Source organism: Oppia nitens, unplaced genomic scaffold, assembly GCF_028296485.1.
Source record: "Oppia nitens isolate AA-2021 unplaced genomic scaffold, nextdenovo-longstitch-racon4-pilon3 scaffold1_pilon_pilon_pilon, whole genome shotgun sequence".
NCBI lineage: Eukaryota > Metazoa > Arthropoda > Arachnida > Sarcoptiformes > Oppiidae > Oppia > Oppia nitens.
Genome location: NW_026533199.1, coordinates 12,082,985 through 12,107,500, shown reverse-complemented (window position 1 = coordinate 12,107,500; position 24,516 = coordinate 12,082,985). Strand labels below are relative to the sequence as shown.

At 23.8% G+C, this 24,516-nt stretch overlaps 6 protein-coding genes across 6 annotated transcripts in view; 1 reads left to right on the top strand and 5 right to left on the bottom strand.

Moving 5' to 3' along the window:
- The window catches only part of LOC128951915 (E3 ubiquitin-protein ligase RNF14-like), a 4,548-nt gene extending 3,688 nt beyond the window's left edge, over positions 1-860 (bottom strand). Inside the window, exons 1-4 of the mRNA XM_054297217.1 lie at positions 762-860; positions 442-701; positions 179-330; positions 16-87 (exon numbers count right to left, since the gene is read on the bottom strand). Of these exons, the coding sequence (XP_054153192.1) occupies positions 16-87; positions 179-330; positions 442-632 (415 nt within the window). The 5' untranslated portion in view covers positions 633-701; positions 762-860. The remainder of the gene's footprint in view (positions 1-15; positions 88-178; positions 331-441; positions 702-761) is intronic.
- A 1,338-nt stretch (positions 861-2,198) lies between these two features.
- On the bottom strand, positions 2,199-5,495 carry LOC128951906 (phospholipase D C-like). The gene is made up of 8 exons (XM_054297207.1): positions 5,432-5,495; positions 5,163-5,220; positions 5,008-5,090; positions 4,622-4,912; positions 4,313-4,564; positions 3,302-4,225; positions 3,145-3,246; positions 2,199-3,070 (listed from the first exon to the last, which is right to left on the bottom strand). Exons 1-8 carry the CDS (start codon positions 5,487-5,489, stop codon positions 2,199-2,201), a joined length of 2,640 nt encoding a protein of 879 aa, XP_054153182.1. The 5' UTR covers positions 5,490-5,495.
- A 3,484-nt stretch (positions 5,496-8,979) lies between these two features.
- LOC128951529 (uncharacterized) lies at positions 8,980-11,264 on the bottom strand. The gene is made up of 5 exons (XM_054296777.1): positions 11,005-11,264; positions 9,979-10,920; positions 9,612-9,898; positions 9,281-9,517; positions 8,980-9,132 (listed from the first exon to the last, which is right to left on the bottom strand). The coding sequence occupies exons 1-5, from the start codon at positions 11,219-11,221 to the stop codon at positions 8,980-8,982; spliced, it is 1,836 nt and encodes a 611-aa protein (XP_054152752.1). The 5' UTR covers positions 11,222-11,264.
- A 2,214-nt stretch (positions 11,265-13,478) lies between these two features.
- LOC128951528 (uncharacterized) lies at positions 13,479-14,495 on the bottom strand. The gene is made up of 3 exons (XM_054296775.1): positions 14,451-14,495; positions 13,535-14,337; positions 13,479-13,493 (listed from the first exon to the last, which is right to left on the bottom strand). The coding sequence occupies exons 2-3, from the start codon at positions 14,240-14,242 to the stop codon at positions 13,479-13,481; spliced, it is 723 nt and encodes a 240-aa protein (XP_054152750.1). The 5' UTR covers positions 14,243-14,337; positions 14,451-14,495.
- A 1,240-nt stretch (positions 14,496-15,735) lies between these two features.
- Positions 15,736-16,802, bottom strand: LOC128951527 (uncharacterized). The gene is made up of 2 exons (XM_054296774.1): positions 16,752-16,802; positions 15,736-16,647 (listed from the first exon to the last, which is right to left on the bottom strand). Exon 2 carries the CDS (start codon positions 16,564-16,566, stop codon positions 15,736-15,738), a length of 831 nt encoding a protein of 276 aa, XP_054152749.1. The 5' UTR covers positions 16,567-16,647; positions 16,752-16,802.
- Positions 16,803-21,355: 4,553 nt separating this feature from the next.
- LOC128951526 (E3 ubiquitin-protein ligase RNF14-like) lies at positions 21,356-24,194 on the top strand. The gene is made up of 7 exons (XM_054296773.1): positions 21,356-21,434; positions 21,515-21,616; positions 21,777-21,914; positions 22,158-22,403; positions 22,486-22,775; positions 23,273-23,512; positions 24,048-24,194. The coding sequence occupies exons 1-7, from the start codon at positions 21,356-21,358 to the stop codon at positions 24,192-24,194; spliced, it is 1,242 nt and encodes a 413-aa protein (XP_054152748.1).
- The last annotated feature ends 322 nt before the right edge of the window (positions 24,195-24,516 follow it).

Here is a 24,516-nt window from a genome sequence, read left to right as displayed (position 1 = left end):
AAAATTAAAAACTACCATGATAATATTTATCAATTACATTTGATTGTTCACTTAAAACAATTGCCTCACCAATTTGTTTATGTTCATCTAATTTGTACAGTAATTAAAAACAGTTTAATAAACAACAAAAATTTATGTTTTTTTGTCGATATAAAAAATATATGTCAATTTATATCACCATGATGATTTACTTGTTGTTTTTGGCTCAATGCCACTGCCAATTGATATTGTTGGTCCGATCGGTTCCGTATTTCAATAGCATTGGTATCAATGGGAGGATTAATAAATTGTTTCAATTTTTGTTTGACTTTTTGATATTTAGTCGGCTTTCTATAGTGAAAATTATTATAAATAATTAATTAAATCAATTATAATATGTAGTAGTAGTAGTAGTAGTAGTAGTAGTAGTAGTAGTAGCAATAGGGGGAGGAGGAGGTATACCCAGTGTTTGGTTTTTTATGTTTCCATAATATCATCTCTCGTTGGACGTCCTGTTTGATCAGTTTTTTAGTAGTTTCGTCGTCCAACTCGTGAGCGGAATATTCATCAACTTTTTGGGCAATTATCGCACGTATATGTTGTCTGAGAGCATCGCTATCTGTATCGGCGGCGCCTACACCTCCAGAAGCCATGTTTTATTAGTGTGTTATTAATAATTTGTTGATTAATATACCGGTATATATATAATAAGAGTTACATAACTAAACAAATAAAAACATATTAATTAATTATAAACATTTTTAAAAAATATTTATACTTACATTAATAAAAACACAATTTGTTGTTTATATTATTATCATAAATTAAATGTTTATTTTAAAAACATATTTTATTTTTTAATGTTTAGTAGTAATGGTATTTTGTTTGCATCAATATTAATTGATATGATATATCAATGAAATAATAAAAATAAATATTGAAACTTAATTCCCCCCCCCCCATCTAACGATTACTAATATGATAAATAAATTATAATTTTAATTTATAACTCAAGTATATGTATATGTATTTAATGGATATGTCATATAATAGTTGTTTTGTAATACAATTGAGTTTATCATATGAATTATTATATTGTTAACATTAAATAATATTTAAAAAATATTTATTATATATAAATGTTAGATTCAAAGTACAAATAATCACTATATATATAAACTAAATTTTATAACAATTTAATACATATTTATTTATTACTTTGTAAAATAGTTATAATAATTTTTATAATGTCTAACAAACTGCTAACTAAAATTAATGTTTTCCTAATACTACATAATACTATGTATAATATTTTATATTATAATAAATAAGTTACAATACAACTGTAATAAATTAGAAAATATTTAAATATTATATTAATTAAAATATTTTTATCTAAAAAGTTAGATAATAAAATATTCGTCCAATTATTATATTATTTTATATTCAATAATTATTTATTATTAGTTTATTAAAAGTTGAACTTAATTGGCATTATTTTTTACATTTTAAATTATAAAAATATTAACGTGATTTATTAATTGATAAAAACATAATTATTTTTAATAATAACCTAGTTGTTAACAATTTTATAAAATATTATTTATGCAAATAATTTACCTTAATTAAGTAATTAAAAAAGTAATATTAATGTTATAAAATAATAATTACTAAAATAAATATTTAAAAATGCTTAATAAACAATTTTATTTAAAAATATTTATTTCAAATAATAACTTTTTATTTTTAATATATAATATTTTTAATTAAAAAATATAATGAAATAAATATCAATATAATGTTAAATATTTTTATTATTTTTTTCGATAACTATTAAGATATTTATTTTTAAATTATTTAATAATTAAAAAAACAAAATTTTATATTTAAATAATTGTCTTTAAAATCTAAATTATTAATAGTAGAAAGTATACAATAGTTATATGAATTAAAAAAATTAAAAAACAAAATTTTAAAAAATATTTATTGCTATAAATAATTGCAATCATATTTAATAATAGAAATAGAAAATAAATTTGAAATTTTAATAGTGATTATAAAAACAATATTATTATTGTGTATGAAATGTGTATCGTTTGACTAAATAATTGATTCATAATTATTGTACAATTAATTAATTAATTAAGTAAAAAAAACACACACATATAAATATAATCATATATAATAATTAATGTATTTATAATTACCAATAAAAATATTTACATATAATTATCGCAATCCATTTTTTCATCAGTGTCATTTTTATGACTATTATTATTTTTGCTACCATTGTCGGCACCATTATTACTATCCTCATCATCAGTCATTAAATTATGTTGGTCATCATATTTATTACCAGTGCCTATATGTTGGCTATTTTTAGACAGCTTATCCAGATTGTTATTTAGCGACTCGACATCTCTATGTTGGTTACTAGAAACCAGTCTCCATCCAAGGCCAGGAGCTTGGATACCGGTTCCAGGTCTAAACATGCTTCCCCTACCAAATCCCGGCGGTACACCACCAACACCAATACCAATACGCTGTAATAACTGTCCCCTAAGACCATCGATCATAGCCTTATCCAGTTTGGACTCGTTCTCCAGTATCTCATATTTCTCCCGGAGCTCAGCTACCGATCGATACCATTCCTGTTTGTCTAACTGGTGCCGGGCATCCGATTCATTGAAACTTTTCAATAATTTTGTATTTTCATCCAATGACCTGGTATATTGATTGTAATACATATTGAAATCATTTTCAAATTTATCTCGTTCATTTTGTAACTGGGCAATTTGTCTGTTCAATTTATCCAGTTCCAATTTGTGATCCAGGTCAATTTCAGGTTCATCCTTATTATCACCATCATCATCATCACCATTATCATTGTCTAGTCTATTATCATCTAGATGATTTTCCTGAATATAATTGTAGATTTTATTTTTATTGTCATTTTTATCATCCACACCACAACCACAACCATTATCATCATCATCGGCACAGTTATCCAAATTAGTTTCGAGTACAGCATCAGTAGTAGTATTAGGCTTACGGCTACCAGTGCTGGCAGTTAAATCAATTAAATCTATTTCTATAATAGAAAAAAATTATATTTTTTACATTAATAGTAAAAAATTATTTATTTTAATAGTATTGAAAAAATACCTTGACTCTTTTTGTTTAAATTTTTATTATTATTATTGTTATTTTTAACGCTTTTATCAATATGTTGTTTAATTGGTGTCGGCTCAGGCACCGGTATGCTTACTAAAAAAATAAATTTTAATTTAATTAAAAATAATTTGAATTATTTAAATCAAACCTTTTTTGTTAAACATGGGTTCCATCATTTCGGTGTACGGCTTCAACGGGCGCACACCTACACGCTTAGGCAGTACTACACTGTAGTGATCTAAACCGTTATAATACAACAGCACTGGTACCTTACCCTCATAGCTACCGTCAGCCAAAAACCTCATATGATTGTGAATAAACTTCGACTCATACGACTCCCGGAGCTGATCATAGGTCTGGCGATAAGGTTCGACCAATGATACGAATGAACTGTACATATAGATAGGTCGGTGCAGTGCCAGCGACAGTGCCTGTATGTGCAACTCGTGACCCCATTCCTGAAGTGTAACAGCTTTTTCAATAAGTTCATCGTAGGGTATGTCCGATTTGTATGACTTTTCAAAACTTGACCGATAGTCTACTAATGTCGATGCCGTCAACAGGCGTAGGGATTCCATATATTCGTCCGAACCGTATATAGAAGTGCTAACCGAAGACCACAAACAATTACCATCACCTTTGATATGAACACATACTAGTTTATCGTCCAGTGCCTCGTGAGTCATCTGTGCTTCGGGATCACGTCGATGGACAGTTGGGTCATACAATTTCAAGTAGTTTCTATGATTAAATTCCAAACAAATACGGGCCAAATGATCGGCAAAATACGAGGCCACCACATTCATTGATACCTGTCCTCCCAGTCCTCTAATAACACATAGAACCAGCTTTGACATATCATTGACCGTACTGTTCCTGAACTGTTTGATTTGATAGCACTCGTATATCGACTGTCCACTGTCTCGTTCATAGTCTGTTAGCAGTCTTTTCAAATCAAATAATTTTTGTTGCGACATATCGGTGCCGGTAACTATATTGACCAGTGCCTCTCGTAGGTCCCATTTTTGTTGCTCCCGGAGCTCCACTAGTTGACGGCGCTCATGTTCTAATTCTATTATATATACATTGTATATATGAAAAAAAATTTAATTTTTAATAATAGTAAAAATTATTATTATTTAAAACAAAAAATTAATACTTTTTAGGCGTTCCTCCTCTTCTAGTTTGCTTAACCTGATTGCCTCTCGCACTTGATAGTCATTTTCATCATCAATGGTATTATTGTGTTGTCCATAGTTTTTAGCCACATCCTCACCGTATGGTATGTTTGACTTATAATTATCATAATTAGTATTATTAGTAGTATTAGTATTGGATCGGGTATTGTAATCATGTTTGTTGTTGTAGTTGGTGTTAGTATTGCCATATGTTGATGATGTTGATGTTGTTGCTAACCAATCGTTATTATTATTATTATTATTATTATATCTAGTGTTTATGTTATTACTTGAACGGTAGTCATCATTATGATTGTTACCAAAAACTTTTGCTGACTCTTGGGGTCGTTGTTGTTGTTGTTGTACTGAACAACTCAATGCCGTCGTTGCCGATGACGACTGTCCCCTATAACTAGTTGTCGACGAACCGATAATCACTGCCGATGAATATAACCGCTTAGGTACGGCACCTGTATCTTGTTGTTGTTGTTGGGCTGGACTGATACTCCTGGCAATACCATCGGCCAATAGACAATCATTAACAAATGTTTCACTTTTTTCATTATTATTATCATTTGTAGCTTTTTTAAAAATTTTTTTTTAAATATTTTAAACAAAAAAAATATAAATACTATATTTAAAAAACAGTAATTAATTAAATAATAATAATAATTACCTGATTTTGTTGTTGACATTTTTGATGAACAATTAGTTTTAGCTCCAGGTTTGTCATCATTCAAACTACTTGCACCCGGTTTTCTAGACACATAAAAATGTAGTTTTTAATATATATTAATTATTTTAATTTGTAATTAATTTAATTAAACTAACTTGGTTAAATTATTAATTTCTTCATCGATCATTTGATTAATAAATTTATTGTCCGGATCTGTTGCCAACATATTTTGATAAAATTTATACAATAATGATAACAAATATTTTAGTAAATTATAATTTAATATAATAAATGAATAGATTTGTGATATAATAAACATTATTCTTATATATATATTTTATATACAATACATATAATATACAAAATTGTATCACATTTTTCAATTAATATTATTATTATTATTATTATTAGTTTTAAGTCAAACCTTTAGTAGTTTTCTCTGATTTTTTATCAATTTTTTTCTCAGATTTATTTTTTCCCATTTCATTCAACTATAATAATATAACTAATATATAATATAATAATAGTTGAACATTGAATTTATTATTATTTAAAAAAAATAATTTTAAATAAAATATTCCAACAAATAAAACAAATATGTTTATAACATGTACTCCTATTACTAAAAAACAGTTTTAATATACAGTTAATAACTGATAATATCCATAATATAGATGATAAAAATAAATTATTGCATTATAATAAAATGACTAAATTTAAAAAAAAAATATATGATATCATAGTTTTTATTTAATATATAGATATCATATTATAAAATGTCAATAATATCTTGTTTTTTATATATATTATATGTAGACATTCATTATTATTATTTGCATTTCACTTATAAATAACATACAGTATAAAAACTACAACATATTTGCTGATATAAAAACACTTATAATTGTTATTATGAAAATTAATTAATTAAATTATTAAAAACTATTAGTCTATTAGTAGTATATTATTGGTAATGAAAAACAAATACGTTGTAAAAAAATATTATAAATTATGAGTTTTATTTATTTACTAATAAAAATACATAAATAAAACATAATATATTGAATATATAAATTACATAATATATAAAACATGTTAAAAAAACAATATAACCTTGATAAAGTATCCTAAAAAAATGTTTTGCTTTTTTTTTGTTTTAAAAAATAGTAGTCTAAAAAAACATTAAAAGTTTATTTAATTTATTTAAATTACCTAATTTGTGTAATTGTGTATAAAGTATATAAAAAAATTTCTATTATTGCTTAACTTTATTGCAATATAAAGTATTAAATTTTTATGTTTTATTTTTTGATAATACAGTACACTATAGAGTATATACTGTATAATATTCAATGATATTACTAAAGCGGAAAATTGTTATCATATTATTTAATATATGATATAAAGTTTTTATTGTTATTATTATCAATATATATATAAAATAAATTACATGACGTTTACAATTTAGTTTATTAATAACGCAATAATTTTTGCTTAAATAAACAATGTTTTTAAACTAATATATATTATGTTAAAAAATTAATTTTAAAAATATTTAGTAAAAATATAATTGCTAGAAAATGCATTATTATAATTATAATCGTTGTTTCTAAGTTATACAAATAAAATAAAATAAATAAAAATAATAAAATTATTATTTTTAATGCCATTTATAAATACAGTATTAAGTACTGTATAAATAATTTTATTAGGATTTGTTGCCAATAGTAATCACATTGTAAACTAAATAATTAAATATTTGTTTTATTTATTATAAATAATTTTATAATTAAATCAATAAAATTTTTGCTAAAATAATATCTATAAATTGACTCTATTTTATATTAATATATAATTTTTTTTTAAATTTATTATTTGCAACTTGATTTAAATTAATAAATTATAAAAATAATAAAATATTATTATTAATACTTAAATAAAATGTTGAATTTGTTTATTTAGTTGTTTTACTACTGTATTATAATAATAATAATATTTTCATGTAAACATTTTACTAAATAAAACAATTGATTTTTCAAAATCAATAAATATTTATTAATAAATATTTATGACAAAAAATACAATTATTTTTATTTTTAAACCTAAAAGCTGTACTTTCTAGTACTGTATACTAGATAATAAACTAGATAATAAAATTAATTCATATTTTTATTATATATATATATATATTTGTATTTTAGTAGTGAATATAATGTGAGTTAATCTTATTGTTTTGGAAAAAAAATTAATTAAAACAAAAAAAAAATGTATAAAAATAATAATGGCTTAATTATATTGATTAAATACATCAACTATAGTGGCAGCATTTATTTAGGATATCATATTAATAATAATAATTATTATAATAACACTAATACTACTAATAATAATTCAAGCAATAAATTTAAAATAAATTTGAAAATCATTATAAAATTTTTAACAAATCTACTGGTCATGGGTTTTATGACGGCTGTCATCTACACTGATCTATCGATTAGTTTATTTAATTTTGAAATATTAAAATTTCGTTCAACAAAATCACAATTACTAAGATTATTACATACCTGTGCATCCATGGGTACTATAGTTCAACTATACTCTACCTATTGTATACTAGTAGTCAATGGACGGCAAATTGTTGACCTGTTACTACTGGGTCGCGATCATCAATACGTGTCCGATAGGCGCGAAACACGTACTGGTATTGCTGTAGTAGTTATTACACTAGTATTGGCCGCTAGTATTCAACTATGCTATCAATTAATGACAATTAATTTGTTTAGCAATACAGATCTAACAAATTATTTTTGGATAATATTGCCATTGTTTTGGATACTAAGTAATATGTTAATGATATTAACTGGACTTATAGCCTACAAATCCTATATAATTGGCCAGCAATTGAACTATTTGAGCAAAAATCTAGATAAATATCATATACAATATGTTTATCAATATTGTGTTTCATTGAAAATCTATGTCAACCGTTTGGATAGATTGCTAGCTAAACATAATTTTCTAGTTGTCATTATATTGACTATCAGATTAATTACCGATTTAAATAAATTATATTTTGGTAACAATCAAAATCAACCAGGTACCCTAGCTAGCTTATTTGATAGTCTAGTACAGTTTATCTATTTGATAGTTGCATGCAATATTATACCGTATACATATCAAACATTAGTTGCTAGTGTAGAAAATAAATTTCAGCTAGCTAATAATTATAATAATCACAATAATAATAATAATAGTGCTAATGTTAGCAACAATGTAAATTTATTAGATAATTCAAATCTAACAATTATATTGCTATTGAAATCAATGTCCAGTGATATGTGTTTTACAGCAAACAGTTTGTATGCAATCAATAAACAAACACTAATAACATGTTTATCGCTAATACTATCCTATGCTGTAATACTCATACAAACAAATGTTGACTAAAATATATAAAAAATATTTTTAAAAAATAATAATAATATCACTATAATATTATTATTCATTTTCTATAATTGATATTCATTATTGATATTTGTTATATTGTATTTATAATTTATATATTTATATATCTCATACAACAAACAACAACAACAAAAACTGTAAAAACTTATAATATTAAATTGACTTATAGATTAATATAATTAGCTAGATGATTTTCAATAATTTTAAATTTCAATTTTTCTAAATAATATTATTGTAATATTTTTTTATATAATAAGATAAAGTTATCGAAATTTTTGTTTTAAAATTAATTTTTCTTATTATAATAGATGAGAATCCTATGTAATTGATTTTTTTCAATTATTTATTAAATTATTAATATATAAAATAAATTACAATATTGATATTTTTGTATGTAAAAAATATTTTTTAATAAATTTTTATTATTTAATAAATAAATAAATAATTATTATTTTAGTAATAGTAATATGTATTTATTAATATAATTAAAATCTAGTAGAATTATTATTAACCAACAATATTATCATAATCAAATAGTCTACAATTAGCTGACCAGTGTCCAATTTGTATTTCCTCATTGTCGGTAATATCCATCAAACATAGCCAACAAAAATGTATCATGCACATTTTACATTGCATATGATTGCAACCATCAATTTTCTAGTAAAAAATAAATTAAATCATAATTTTAAAAAAAATAAATACTGTATATATAAATCAATTACTGTATAATAATTTTAATATATTTTTATTATTATACAGTTATATAAATATTTACAAAAAAATAGTTACAAAAAACAACTCATACCTCACACCATATCTGACATTTGGGACACTGTTTGAAATGCGTACGAATATAGTCCACTGATTCGCGATTTTCGACCGCGCGGTTGACCTGATCTTCCAGTGCCTCAGTGCACGTGCGCTGTTGGCCATGATATTTGCGATGACAACTCGTGCAAAACGCGTAATCGCAATCCAGACAATAGCCATAGCGTCTACTGTTATCGATCTCAACCGAGTCGTTACATTTGGGACAATAGGCCTAATTATATTAAAGTAAAATTATTAAACAAACAAATAAATATAAATGAGCATGATAAATTTTAATATTATTATTTAATTTATGGTAATTATACCATATCGTCCATAACATCCACAGTTTTTTTCAACAATAGTTTATGATATCTGACCAGCGATTTACGGCTCAACAGTTTGCATACCAATTCATAGGATGCCTCACCACTACCACTACTACCGGTGCACTGGTCATCGGGACATTTGATATGATGTACCCTACCATCAGTTATCTGACTATCGAAATACTGGGCCAAACAAACCGTACAAAACTGGTGCCGACATCCGGTAAACTGTTGACACTTATCTTTGGGTATATCATCCAAACATAGTTTACAGTGTAGTACAACTGTAATTAGCAATTAAATATATAGAGAGAAAAAATTAATATTATTTTTATCTAAAAAAAATAGTTGCCTTAAAACATACCTTTCCTATTAAACATGGGTTTCATCATTTCGGTGTACGGTCTCAACGGTCGCACACCCACACGCTTAGGCAGTACTGGACTGTAACGATCCGAACCGTTATAATACAACAGCACCGGTATTTCATCCTCACGATTACCGTCGGCCAAAAATCTCATATGATCGTAAACAAAGTCAGACTCATACGACTCCCGGAGCTGATCATAAGTTTGGCAATATGTCCGATCATAGGTACGTTCAACTAGTGATCCAAACGAACCACTATACAAATAGATAGGCCGTTGCAATGCTAGGGATAGGGCCTGTATGTGAAGTTCGTGAGCACACTCATCAAGTGTGACTGCCCTTGAAATTAGTTCATCGTAGGCTATGTCCGATTCAGTAGTCCGATATGACTGTTCAAAACTTGGCCGATAGTCTAATAATGTCGATGCCGTCAACAGCCGTAGGGATTCCATGTATTCATCGGAGCCGTACATAGAAATGCTAACCGAAGACCACAAACCGTTGCCGTTATCATTGATATGAACGCATACCAATGTATCGTTGAGTGCCGACGACTCCTTATTCATCTGAGCTTCCGGATCCAGTCGATGGACAGTTGGATCGTAGAGTATTAGCTGTTTTTTAAACTGAAATTTCATCCAAATCCGTACTAAATGTTCGGCAAAATATGTGGCCACAACTTTCATCGATACCTGACCTCCCAGTCCTCGAATTACACATATGATCAGTTTGGATATGTCGTTGACCGTACTGTTTCGGATGTGTTTGATTTGATAGCCCGGATATATCGACTGTCCACTTGATAGTTCATAGTTTAACAACAATGTTTTCATATCCCATAATTTTTGCTGTGACAAATCTTGGCCTAGTATTATAGTGGCCAGTGACTCGCGTAGATCCCATTTTAGGCTTTCCCGGAGCTCCTGTAGTTTAATTACTGATAAAAAAAAGTTTATTAAATAGATTTCTAGATAACTATTATATGAGAACTTTTGCAAAAAAAACAATTTTAAAAATATACTTTTTAGGCGTTCCTCCTCTTCTAGTTTGCTTAGCCTAATGGCCTCTCGCACCTGTGGGTCATCATTATCATTGTCATCAATGGTGGTATTATTATTATTATTATTATTATTATTATTATTAGGGTATTCATTATGATTGTCATCATCAATAACTATTGATAACATAGCATTAATTGCATGTTTTTGTTTTGATGACTTTGACTGTGGCTGTCCCATTAGTGTGATTAACCGATTATTATTATGACCCCGCTTAAATATTTATAATATGGATATTATTATTATCATTAATATTATTTGTAGGTTAAACAAATTAATTAATACAATTTTTTTAATATTAATAATTTAGCAGACAACTATTTTAATGTATTATTATTATTATTTAAAAAACAAACATTTATTTTATTTTTTAATTTTATTTTATCATATTTTATCAATCAATTATAACAATAGTTATAATAATAACACTATTTTTAATTTGAATATAAAATATTTTAAAAAAACAATTATATTTATTATATTAAATACATTATTATGTACTTATATTACTAACAAAAAATAAAACAGTTTTAATATATTCATATACCTGTACTAATAATATCCATAATATATGAGAAATAAATTGTTGTATTATAATTAAATGACTAACTTATATATATATATTTAAATGATATCATATTAAATATCACTAATATTATTTATAAGTTAACTTAAATTACTTAAAACTATTAGTCTATTACAATATTTATAGATTAATACATTATAATTTATAATAATAGTAGTAAAAATCAAATTTACTAAATTTAAGTAAATGTATTTATGAATTTTGTTTATTTACTTAAAAATAATACTTAATATATATATATAGATGAAAATATAACTTATTTTTATATGTATAACAAATAAAATAATATAACCTTGATCAATAAACCTTAAAATATTTAGTTTTTTATTTTGTTTAATTAAATATTAAAGTTTATCTATTTAGTTAATTAATTTATTAAAATTAAATAATTTTAACTTGTGTAAAGTATAATTTATTATTGAAATATAAAGTATTAAATGTCTTATTATTTTTGATAATACAATAATATAAACTTCTAAAGTAATATTAATTATTGATATTATAAAAATTTAAATTAATATTATATTATTGATATGATATTTACAGTACAATTAGTATATATTGTAAATAATTAAATATTACAGCGTTTTTAATATACTACTAAACATTAGTTAAATAATTATGTGTAATATTTTTTTTAATAAAAAATTAATTATTTAGTTATATTAAGTTAATACTAATATAATACTGTATTAAGTATTTAAAAATGCTATAGTTATTTCAATTAAATATACATATTAAGTTTTAAACATAAATAAAACTAAATAATATTTTTTAAAATAAATTTTCAGTATTTCATTTGATTTCTAAAATGAAAATATATTTAAAGTTTATTATAATCTATATATTATTGTATTTTGGTTATTGAAATTGATTTTTTTTATCAAAAATGTTTTCTACTATAATTTATGTTTGTCTAACAAATGTCTGATTATTATTATTTATCCTGTTTTGATTGTTTCAATAGCTTCTCATATCTATCGGTTAGTTCAGCCATCAGTTTAGTCCAAACACGCTTATCATTTGCATGTCGTGTCTCTAATTTATTCAATTGTTTCAATAGTTTATTATTTTCCTCAAGTGTTTTCACGTATTTTTTATAATCAATATCTACTTGATTATTATTATTATTATTATTATTATTATTATTATTATCTCGGTCATTTTCTAGTTTAACAATTTGTTGACGCATGTTGTCTAGCTCCAATTTTAATTGACCAATCAATAGATTATCTTGGCCATTTTCAATAATACAATCGGAAATGTTAGTATTATTATTATTATTATTATTATTATCAGCACAGTTGGCCACTGGAGTTTCGACTACAGTTTGTTTTAGGTTAACAATGTTGTCATTGATGTTATCTAATAATATATATATATATAACATTATTAATGCAAATATATTTGATATATAAACAGATAGATAATATAGTATTAATACATACCTTTCCTGTTAAGCATGGGTTTCATAATTTTTGAAAGCTTTTTACGGCTACCAGTGCTGGCAGTTAAATCAACTAGATCTATTTCTACAGTAGAAAAAATTGTTAGCAAATAAAAATTATAAATAAAAACAAAATTATATTTTTTTTATTTTGATAGTATTAAAAAATACCTTGACTCTTTTTATTTAAATTTTCATCATTATTACTGTTATTTTCAACCCTTTTATCAATATGTTGTTTAATTGGTATCGGCTCAGGCACCGGTATGCTTACTAAACAAATAAAATAAATATATTTTTAATTGAATTAAAAATAATTTGAATTATTTAGTACCAAACCTTTCCTATTAAATATAGTTTTCATCATTTCGGTGTATGGCTTCAACGGGCGCACACCTACACGCTTAGGCATTACAACACTGTAATGGTCTAAACCATTATAATACAATAGCACCGGTACCTTATCCTCATAGCTACCATCAGCCAAAAACCTCATATGATTGTGAATAGATTTAGACTCATACGACTCCCGTAGCTGATCATAGGTCTGGCGATAGGGTTCGACCAATGATTCAAATGAACTGTACATATAGATAGGCCGGTGCAGTGCCAGCGACAGAGCCTGTATGTGCACCGCGTGACCCAATTCCTGAAGTGTGACAGCTTTTTCAATGAGTTCATCGTAGGGTATGTCCGATTTGTATAACTTTTCAAAACTTGACCGATAGTCTAATAATGTTAATGCTGTCAACAGGCGCAGGGATTCCATGTATTCATCGGAGCCGTACATAGAAGTGCTAACCGAAGACCACAAACAATTACCATCACCTTTGATATGAACACATACTAGTTTATCGTCCAGTGCCTCGTGAGTCATCTGTGCTTCGGGATCACGTCGATGGACAGTTGGGTCATACAATTTCAAGTAGTTTTTGTGATTAAATTCCAAACAAATACGGGCCAAATGATCGGCAAAATACGAGGCCACCACATTCATTGATACCTGTCCTCCCAGTCCTCTAATAATACATAGAATCAGTTTTGACATATCGTTGACCGAACTGTTCCTGAACTGTCTGGTTTGATAGCCATCGTATATCGACTGTCCACTGTCTCGTTCATAGTCTATTAGTAGTGTTTTCAAATCAAATAATTTTTGATGTGGCATATCGGTGCCGGTAACTATTGTGGCCAGTGACTCTCGTAGATCCTATTTTTGTCGCTCCCGGAGCTCCTCTAGTTGACGGCGCTCATGTTCTAATTCTATTATATATATATATATATATATATGAAAATAATTAATAATAATTAACAAAAATATTATTTTTACTAATAGCAAAAATTATTATTATATATATTTTTTTTGATTTAAATACTTTTTAGCCGTTCCTCCTCTACTAGTTTGCTTAACTTAATGGCCTCTCGCATCAGTAGGTCATTATTATCGTTATCATCAATGGTATTATTATTATTATTATTATTAGGGTAATCATTATGACTATCACCCAAAATTAAGGATGTATATGCTATACTATATGACCGCTTAGGTATGGCACCTGTTTTTATTTTCTGTGTTACTATTATATAAACAGTTATCAAAATATATAAATAGTATTTTATATTAACATTTGTTGATTTAAAAATAAAATAAATAATACTAATTATAAAATCATTTTTTTAAGACAAACCTTTGTTAGTTTTCTTTGACTTTTCGCTTAAATTTTCCATTTTGTTTAACTAATTGTAATATTTATTATATGAGCATTGAATTTATTATTATTATTTTTTTATTTTAAAATTTTAATTGTTAAAATAATCAAACAAACAAAAATATACAAACATTAAATACATTAAAGTACTAGTCTTACTTTAATAAAAATAGTTTACTAAATGATAATAAATAAATTGTTAGATAATAATAGTGCAATTTTTATTTATCTATAAATGATATCATAGTTTTTATTACAATAAATAACTATATTTAATATAAACATAAAGATACGATATTATATTACAAATATTTTTTGTTATTTAAATTATAAGTAGACTTTTTTTTTATTATAAGCACTTCATTAAAACTATTAGTCTATTAGATAATTAATTTAATACATTAATATTTTATTGAAAATCAAATACGCGATAAAATTTTGTTTAATTTATAAAAAATAGATTAAAAATATATTAATATTTATATATATTAGAAATACAACTTAATTAACAGGTAATAGATAGAAAATAATTTTAATATTAATTACTTATATTTTTATTATAATTATTTAATACTAATTTAATCGTAGATCAAAATTTATATATTTATTTTTATAAATTAATAAATTTATAGAAATTTTCATTATTATTATTATTACTATTAAACTTTATTGCAATACAGTAGTATATTCTTAAAAAATAATTTTAATTTAAATAAAAATTACAATAATAATTATAAAATGATATTTAATAACTGAAAAATAATATATTATAGTGATTACATAATTTAAAAAAAATTATTATTAAATATTAATTAATTCACAATAATAATACATTAGATTTAGTATTTTAAAAATTTTATAGTTTTATAGTTTTATTTTATTTATTTATTTTTTACTTATTTTAGATTTTTAGTATATAGTTTTATAATAAAATTTATTAGTAATTAAATTATTAAAACATTGGTTTCATAATCTCAGTGAACGGCTTCAATGGCCAAACATCTTCACGCTTAACCAGTATAGGACTGTAGTGACCGAAACCGTTATAATACAACAGCACCGGTATCTCATCCTTACAGCTACTATCAGCTAAAAATCTCATATGATAGTAGACAAACATCGATTCGTACGACTCCCGGAGCTGATCATAGGTCTGCCGATAGGGTTCGACCAGCGATCCAAACGAACTATACATATAGATAGGTCGGTGCAATGCCAGCGACAGTGCCTGTATGTGCAGCTCGTGATCCCATTCCCCAAGTGTTACCGCTTTGTCAACGAGTTCATCGTAGGTAATGTCCGACGATTTGTATGACTTTTCAAACGACTGTCTATAGTCCAATAGTGTCGATGCTGTCAACAGGCGCAGGGATTCCATATATTTATCCGAACCGTGTATTGATAGGCTAACAGCACTCCACAAACAATTACTGTCGCGTTGGATACGAACGCATACCAGTCTATCGTCGACTGTCTGGTGTGTCAACTGAGCTTCTGGATCCAGTTGATGGACAGTCGGGTCATAGAGTATCATCGATGATTGTTTTTTATTCTCATATTTCATACAAATACAGACCAAATGATCGGCAAAATATGAGTCTATGTCTCGCATCGATAGCTGACCTCCCAGTGCCCGGATTACACACAGTACCAGTTTGGACACATCGTTGACTGTATTGAGTAGGAACTGACTGATATCGTAGCCATCGTATATCGACTGTCCACTGTCTCGTTCATAGTCTATTAGTAGTGTTTTCAAGTCTAGCAAGTTTTGGTGTGACATATCGGTGCCGGTAACTATATTGACCAGTGCCTCTCGTAGGTCCCATTTTTTACACTCCCGGAGCTCCACTAGTTGACAGCGCTCGATTGTTTAATAATAACAATAATAATAATAGATTACTTGAATATTAAAACAACTAAACACTAATAATAATAATCAATATTATTAATATTTTAAAAATTTACTTTTTATGAGTTCCTCATCTTCTAGTTTGCTTAAAATGATGGCCTCAAGCACTTGACTGTCAGTATTATTATTATTATTATTTGCTGACTCTGACTGTCCCATAGTAGTAGTAGTGGTAGTTATCAGCGATTACCGACAAATATGACAGCTTAGGTATGGCACCTGTTTTAAACAAAAAAAATATTTTTAATATTAGTAATATTTGTTGGTTATATAACATAGCAAACTATTAATGTATTACTAGATATTTTCACAAAACAAAAAATACAAACCATTAGTAGTTTTTGTTGACATGATTTTCAGCTAATAATATTGAATAATAATAATAATAATAATATTTTTTCATCATTGTATTTATTTATTTAAAAAAACTTTTTCTAAATAAAATACTTAAACAAAACAAATACTGTATTTTATGTCTATTTACATTATAGAATACTATGTATTTGTTATAATGTGTTTTGTGTGTAATGTGTTTTGTTATAATTAAATAATTAATTTTTTCATATAAATGATACCATAATTTTTATTTGCTATATAAATATTAAATTAAACGTTACTCATATACAGTATATCTACAGTTTTTTATACTGAATGACTAGACTTTCAATATTAATTTGCATTTAACTAATAAAAAAAATATATATATATGTATACCTGATATAAGTGATTAAAACTATTTATCTATTTCAATATTACTGTAATTTATATACAGTATATTAGTTTAATTTTATTTATTATAATATTGGTAATGAAAAAAATCAAATATGTTGTATAAAAAATATTTATGAATTTTGTTTATTTACTAAAAAATATATATACAAATAATTTACTGTATTGTATATTTGAGAAATATTAATTATATAATATGTATTTGTAATATTAGACTTTTAATATTATGCAACACTTAATGTATATTTATTTTAATGATTAAATAAATTATTCTTAATATAATACTAGACCTCAATTTAATTAAATACTGTACTAGCTAATAATAATAATAATACATTATTAAATTATTTAAAAAAAACTATAATTATTTAATTATAATATATATTATTAAAATGACAAAAATTAAACAACAAAAAAATGATTATAATTTTATCTAATTCAAGAATTATGAAAATTACTTTTAAAAGTAATTTTTCTAAAAAAACTAAATTATTCAAATTGATTTTATTATTTAAATATTTTAATTATTATTACTATTATTATTAGCAATCTAATTATCACTATCACATTCAATATATATATATATATATAATTTATTTGGTTTATAGTAAAACTTTTTGACAGTTTATCCAGGTCGATATTTAGTAATTAACAACCTGTTATTAATTAAAATGGTTTCCATCCTGAATTGGAAGCTTGGATACCGGTTCCAGGTCTAGGAATACCTGTACCAAACCCATGTGGTATACTACTACTACCACCAATAGCACCGGTCCGTTGGCACAGTTGTCGTCTAAGCATTTCGATCATTGACTTATCAAGTTTGGACTCGTACTCCAGTATCTCATATTTCTCCCGGAGCTCAGCTACCGATCGATGCCATTCCTGTTTGTCTAACTGGTGCCGGGCATCCGATTCATTGAAACGTCTTAACAGTTTTGTATTTTCATCCATTGACCTGGTATATTTAATTTTATAGATATGTAATTGATTTTCAGATTTATCTCGCTCATTTTGTTTATCATCTATTTGTTTGTCCAACAATATTTGGGCATTATTATTATTATTATTATTATCCTGTTTTGATTGTTTCAATAGCTTCTCATATCTATCGGTTAGTTCAGCCATCAATTTAGTCCAAACACGCTTATCATTTGCATGACGTGTCTCTAATTTATTCAATTGTTTCAATAATTTATTATTTTCCTCAAGTGTTTTCACTAATTTTTTATTATCATTATCTACTTTATTATTATTATTATTATTATTATCATTATTTTTATTATCAAAGTTAGTTTCTAGCTTAACTATTTGTTTGCTCAATTTGTCTAGCTCCATTTTAATCTGTCCAGCCAATAAACTATCTTGATTATTTTCATTATTATTACTATCCAGTTCTAAATCTGATAATTAAAAAAAAACATACAAACAAATAAACATAACATTAGTTTTATATTACCGGTAATCATATAATTAATAAAATACTAAATAATAAATCTGCTTTATATTAAAATACAATATATTAAAATAATATACTGTATATATATATATTTAAATATTTAATTATTTATATTTTACTTTTTATGCTTTCCTCCTCTAATTGATTGCTTAATTTGATGGCTTCTAACAATTGTGGATCATTATCATCATCAGTATTGTAAGTCATTGTAGTCCTATTACCAAACATAGGTATGCAATGTTTTTGACTAATTGATGGCCTGGACTGTCTCTTATTATTATTAGTGGTAGTAGACGGCGATTCCATCGCTAGCTTAGGTATGGCACCTGTATGTTGTTGTTGTCGACTGCTTCCGGCAATAGTATCGGCCAATAGACAATCATTAACAAATGTCTCACTTTTTTTATTATTATTATCATTTGAAGCTTATTTCAACAACAAAAATATTAATTATTATAAATTATAAAAATTAATATTATTATTATAATTAATTAGTAAAAATAATAATTACCTGTCGTTGTTGTTGTTTTTGTTGGACATTTAGTTTTAGCCAAAGTTTTTCCATATGATAAATGACTTGGATTTCTACCAAAAAAAATAAATAAATAAATAAATAATTTTTTAATTAATAATTTTTTTATTATTATTAATTGTTAACCTGTTAATAAACTCTTCATCGATTATTTGATTTAAACTATCATCGCTGAGCTGAACTGCTAAATTAATTAACTAATTATTATAATAATATATAAATAAATTAACTAATTATTATAATTATAATTAAATAAATTAACTAATTATTATAATTATAATTAAATAAATTAACTAATTATTATAATTATAATGAATTAACTAATTATTATAATTATAATACTCTAACAAATATATTAAAAATTATTTAATTATGTATTTTAAGAAATAATATATATTATTATTTTTTTTTAATTTAAAATAGATTTATTTAAAGTTAATAATAATAATTTTTTATATTAATAATTATTAAGCAAACCTCTATTTGTATTTAACTTTCGATTTGATTTTGACATTTTTTATTTTTAAAAAACTAATTATTATAATAATAAAAATAACATAGTTAAATATACTTAAAAATACTTAAAAATAAACAATATTAAACATTTATATTGAAACTTTATTATCTATTATATTAATTACATGTACATTAATGTTACTTTATTATACTTGATATACCGTATACAATTATTATATTATGAAAACTATTATGATATAACTATAAAATGATATATATTATATGATAAATATAATATAAATTATTGCATTAGAATAAAATGATTAATTAATATGTTATCATAGTTTTTAAAATAATAATAATAATAATAATAATAATAATAATAATAATAATAATAATAATAATAATAATAATAATAATAATAATAATAATAATAATAATAATAATAATAATAATAATAATAATAATAATAATAATAATAATAATAATAATAATAATAATAATAATTTTCTAACTAATAATTCTTTATAATATATAAAACTATAGAGAGATTAACTAATACTCATATCTATAGTTTGGTGTATATTGTTATAGACTTTCATTTTTTTAAAATTTTTGTTGCATTTCATTAAAAAATAACAAATAAAAAACAACATATTTGTTAATAATATACTTTTATGTTTTTTTTTAATAAAATTTTATTATTAAACTAAATAGTTTTATTAACTTATTTTATTTTAACTATTAGTATTGAAAATAAAATGCTTTATTAAAAAAATAAATAAATATTTATTTTTGTTTTGTTTTTCTTATTGAAAAAATACATATATTTTAAATTCCAAGCAAAGTTTATTAATTTATTTATGATATTTAAATTAACTATTTTTTTTAAAAAAAAAGTATCCTAAAAAATGTTTTGTTTTTAAAAATAGTAGTCTAAAAAACTTTAAAACTTTATTTTATTTATTTAAATTCAAATCTAATTTGTTTAATTGTGTAAATTTTATATTATTATTACTAAACTTTATTGCAATATATAAAGTATTAATTGAATGTTTTTATTTTTGATAATAATGTACAAGTAATATACTGTACAATATATATTCAATGATATTACAAAAACGGAAAATTGATATCATATTATTGATATGATATAATGTTTTTATTATTATTATATATAAATAAATATATTACGTTTAAAATTATATATTTTATTAATAATGCAATACTTGCTGTGTTTTTTTTGAATACATAACTAAATACAAAAAACATTAGTTAAATAATGGTGTCTAATATTGTTTAAAAAAATAACATTTTCACTATTTTTATTAAAACTTTATTTTTTAAAAATAACTATTTGTTATCAACAAATAATTATTTATTTTGTTTGTTTGAATTTATATATCAATGTCACTATACTAATCAATGATAATATTATTTATAATAAATAATTAAATACTAAATTAATAATAATAATTATTAAAATGTCACAAACTAATAATTATCAAGATGATTATGATGAAAAACTATTACGTGCAGTTCAATTGATGAGTTTGGAGACATGTTAGTAATTAAAAAAAATTATCTAGATAATTTATCTGATTTATATTACAATTATTATTAAAATAATTTTTTTTAAATAGCAGATTTTGAAGAGGAAAATGATTTATTTATAGCACTAAACAATAGCCGATTGTTAGCCAATGATAGTATTGTTAATGATAATGGATCAACAAGTGATCAAGGTAATTTTGTTATTGTTGTTGTTGTTGTTTAATATAATACAATATTATTAAATAATTTTTGTATGTATATATATATATATTAAAATTAAACTTTAACAAATTATCAAAAACATAAATAAATATATTTATTTACAATTAAATAATATTTACTAATATATAGATGATAGTGACCTGGATACATTTGTTGATCAGGAAATATTTGACGCTATTGTCAATCAAAATAGATTGGATGAATCAATTGAACAATTTAGACAAAATGCCGACAATAATAATGATAATCATAATGATGTCGATGATGGCAATGATGATGACGATGATTATTATAATTTAAATAATTTATTTGATAATAATTATAATAATGACATATCAATTGATCAACAAATTGATGATAATGATAATAATGATACCGATGATTATAATTTAAGTAATTTATTTAATAATGATGAAACAATATTAATTGATCAACTTATTGATGACTATGCTAATAATAATAATAATAATAATAATAACAATGATAACAATGATGATAGTAGTAGTAGTAGTAGTAGTGATGATGATGACAACGACACTAGTGATACTGATGATGATGATGACGATGCTGATGATGATGGCAACAAAAATGATGATGATGATAATTTAGATAATCTATTTGATCAATCGACAATCGATGAAGTGTACCAGCTCATTGATGAAATCTATCATCATGAACAACCTCAAGTAGCATCATCATCACCGTCATCATCATCATCATCAATACAATTGCCAGTACAACAACAAAATATTACAGGTAAATATCATATTTAAATTAAACAATAAATTAACTAGCTAGTTTTATTTGTTTTTTTTAATTAAAATTATAAATAAACTAGAAATAACATGTGCACTGTGTCTGGATGAAAAGCAGCTAGCTGATTTTCGTGAATTTGGCCAATGTCAGCACCTATTTTGTCGGGTGTGTCTTGGTCAATTTTTGGCCCAAAAAATCAGTGATGGTATTGTACTAAATATAAAGTGTCCATCAGGTGTTGGTGATAGTCTGGATAGTCAATGTAGTGTCGAAGCCTCACATCAATTGATCCGTGAGCTCCTGGATCCCGATCTACTAGTACGCTATGATGAGCTATTGTTGAAGAAAAATGTCGAGCACCTGGATAATGTGGTAATTATAATAATAATAATAATAATAGTAACTTATAATGTTAATAACTAAATATATGGCAAATATTAATTTTTTTTAATAAAATTAAGTGTTAAACTTATATTTTAAAAATATTAATTATAATTAATTATAAAATAAGCTGCTGTGTTTCTATTCTAATATAATAATTTATAATTAATTATCATATAATACATAATATATTTTTTTTAAATATTTACAGTTTTACAATATTTTTTTTAATAAAAAAATACTAATAATTTATTTTTTATTATCTATTAATAGCATAATCAAACTTATAAAATAAATTATTAATTATCAATTATATTTATCACATATTAAATAATTTATTTTTTCAAAAAAATTAAATAAATTATACAAAAATTAATATTAATATAACATAATTAATTGATTATGATTTTAGCATTAACATATAACTAATTAGAAAAAATTAACTAGCTAAATTTTTTTATTGACCCCCCCCCCTGTTTTTTAATTAGATAAATTGTCCAACATGCAATCTGCCTGTTGAGTTTGATTCAGGCACGTGTTTGGCCTACTGTTATACGTGCGACTATGCATTTTGTACGAGCTGTGGACAGGTATATCACGGTGCGACCGATTGTGTTAACAACGATGATGAGGAAAGTCGTCGGCAACGTGAGGCCGAAAATCATGAGTCGGAACTGTTTATTAACGCCAATTTCAAACAGTGTCCCCAATGTAGCTCACCGTGCGATGTAATTATTATTATTATTGAAATTATTATTTTTTTTAACACAACAAAAAAATATATATTTAAATTTTAAGTTCATTTTTTAAATATATGTTTAAATTATTTATCTAACTTACTAAATGTATACACAAAAAAAAGTATACAGTATATTATTATATTAAGGTTATTATTATAATATAAATAATATTTTTTAAATAATTTTATATATTAGAAGGCAATATATATTTACAAAATATATTTGTCATATAATGTATTTATAATATATATATATATTGATAAATATTGATATATTAAGGCTAACTAAAAAAATCTAATCTATAATATACAGTTCAAATAATTATTAAAAATATATAAACAATTTATTATTTATTATGAGTAAAAAAAATATTTTGTTTGTTTGTTTTTTTTTACTTTTAGTTAAGTAACTATTCATTAGTTATAATTTAGTAAACTATTAATATATATATATATCATATTTTTTTAATTATCATTTTAAAAAAATATTTTTTAATTTTATTTTGTTTTTTAAAAAAATGTAGAAAGATGAAGGTTGCAATCATGTTATATGTAAAAATTGCCATGTTCAATTTTGTTGGCTATGTCTAACTGATGTTAGCGATAAACAAGTCTATGACAGGCATTATCTATCGGAATGCGTTTTGTTTGCTTACGATTTTATATATTAATAAAAAAACTAAATTAAAATATTTTTGTTATTATTATTATTATAAAATAATATACAATTATTTTTTTATAAATATATTGAAATAAATTCTATATTCATTTTGTATTTTTTTTATTAACAATTAATTTATGTAATAATAATAATATTCATAAATATGATTTTGTATTTGTGTAATACCTAAATAAAATATAAATAATAAAATACAGTATTTAATAACATTAAACTGTACATAAAACAAAAATTAGATATTATTAACTAAAATATTTTATAATATAAAAATTATGACCTATAACATGGACCATAACAATTTTAAAAAAATATTT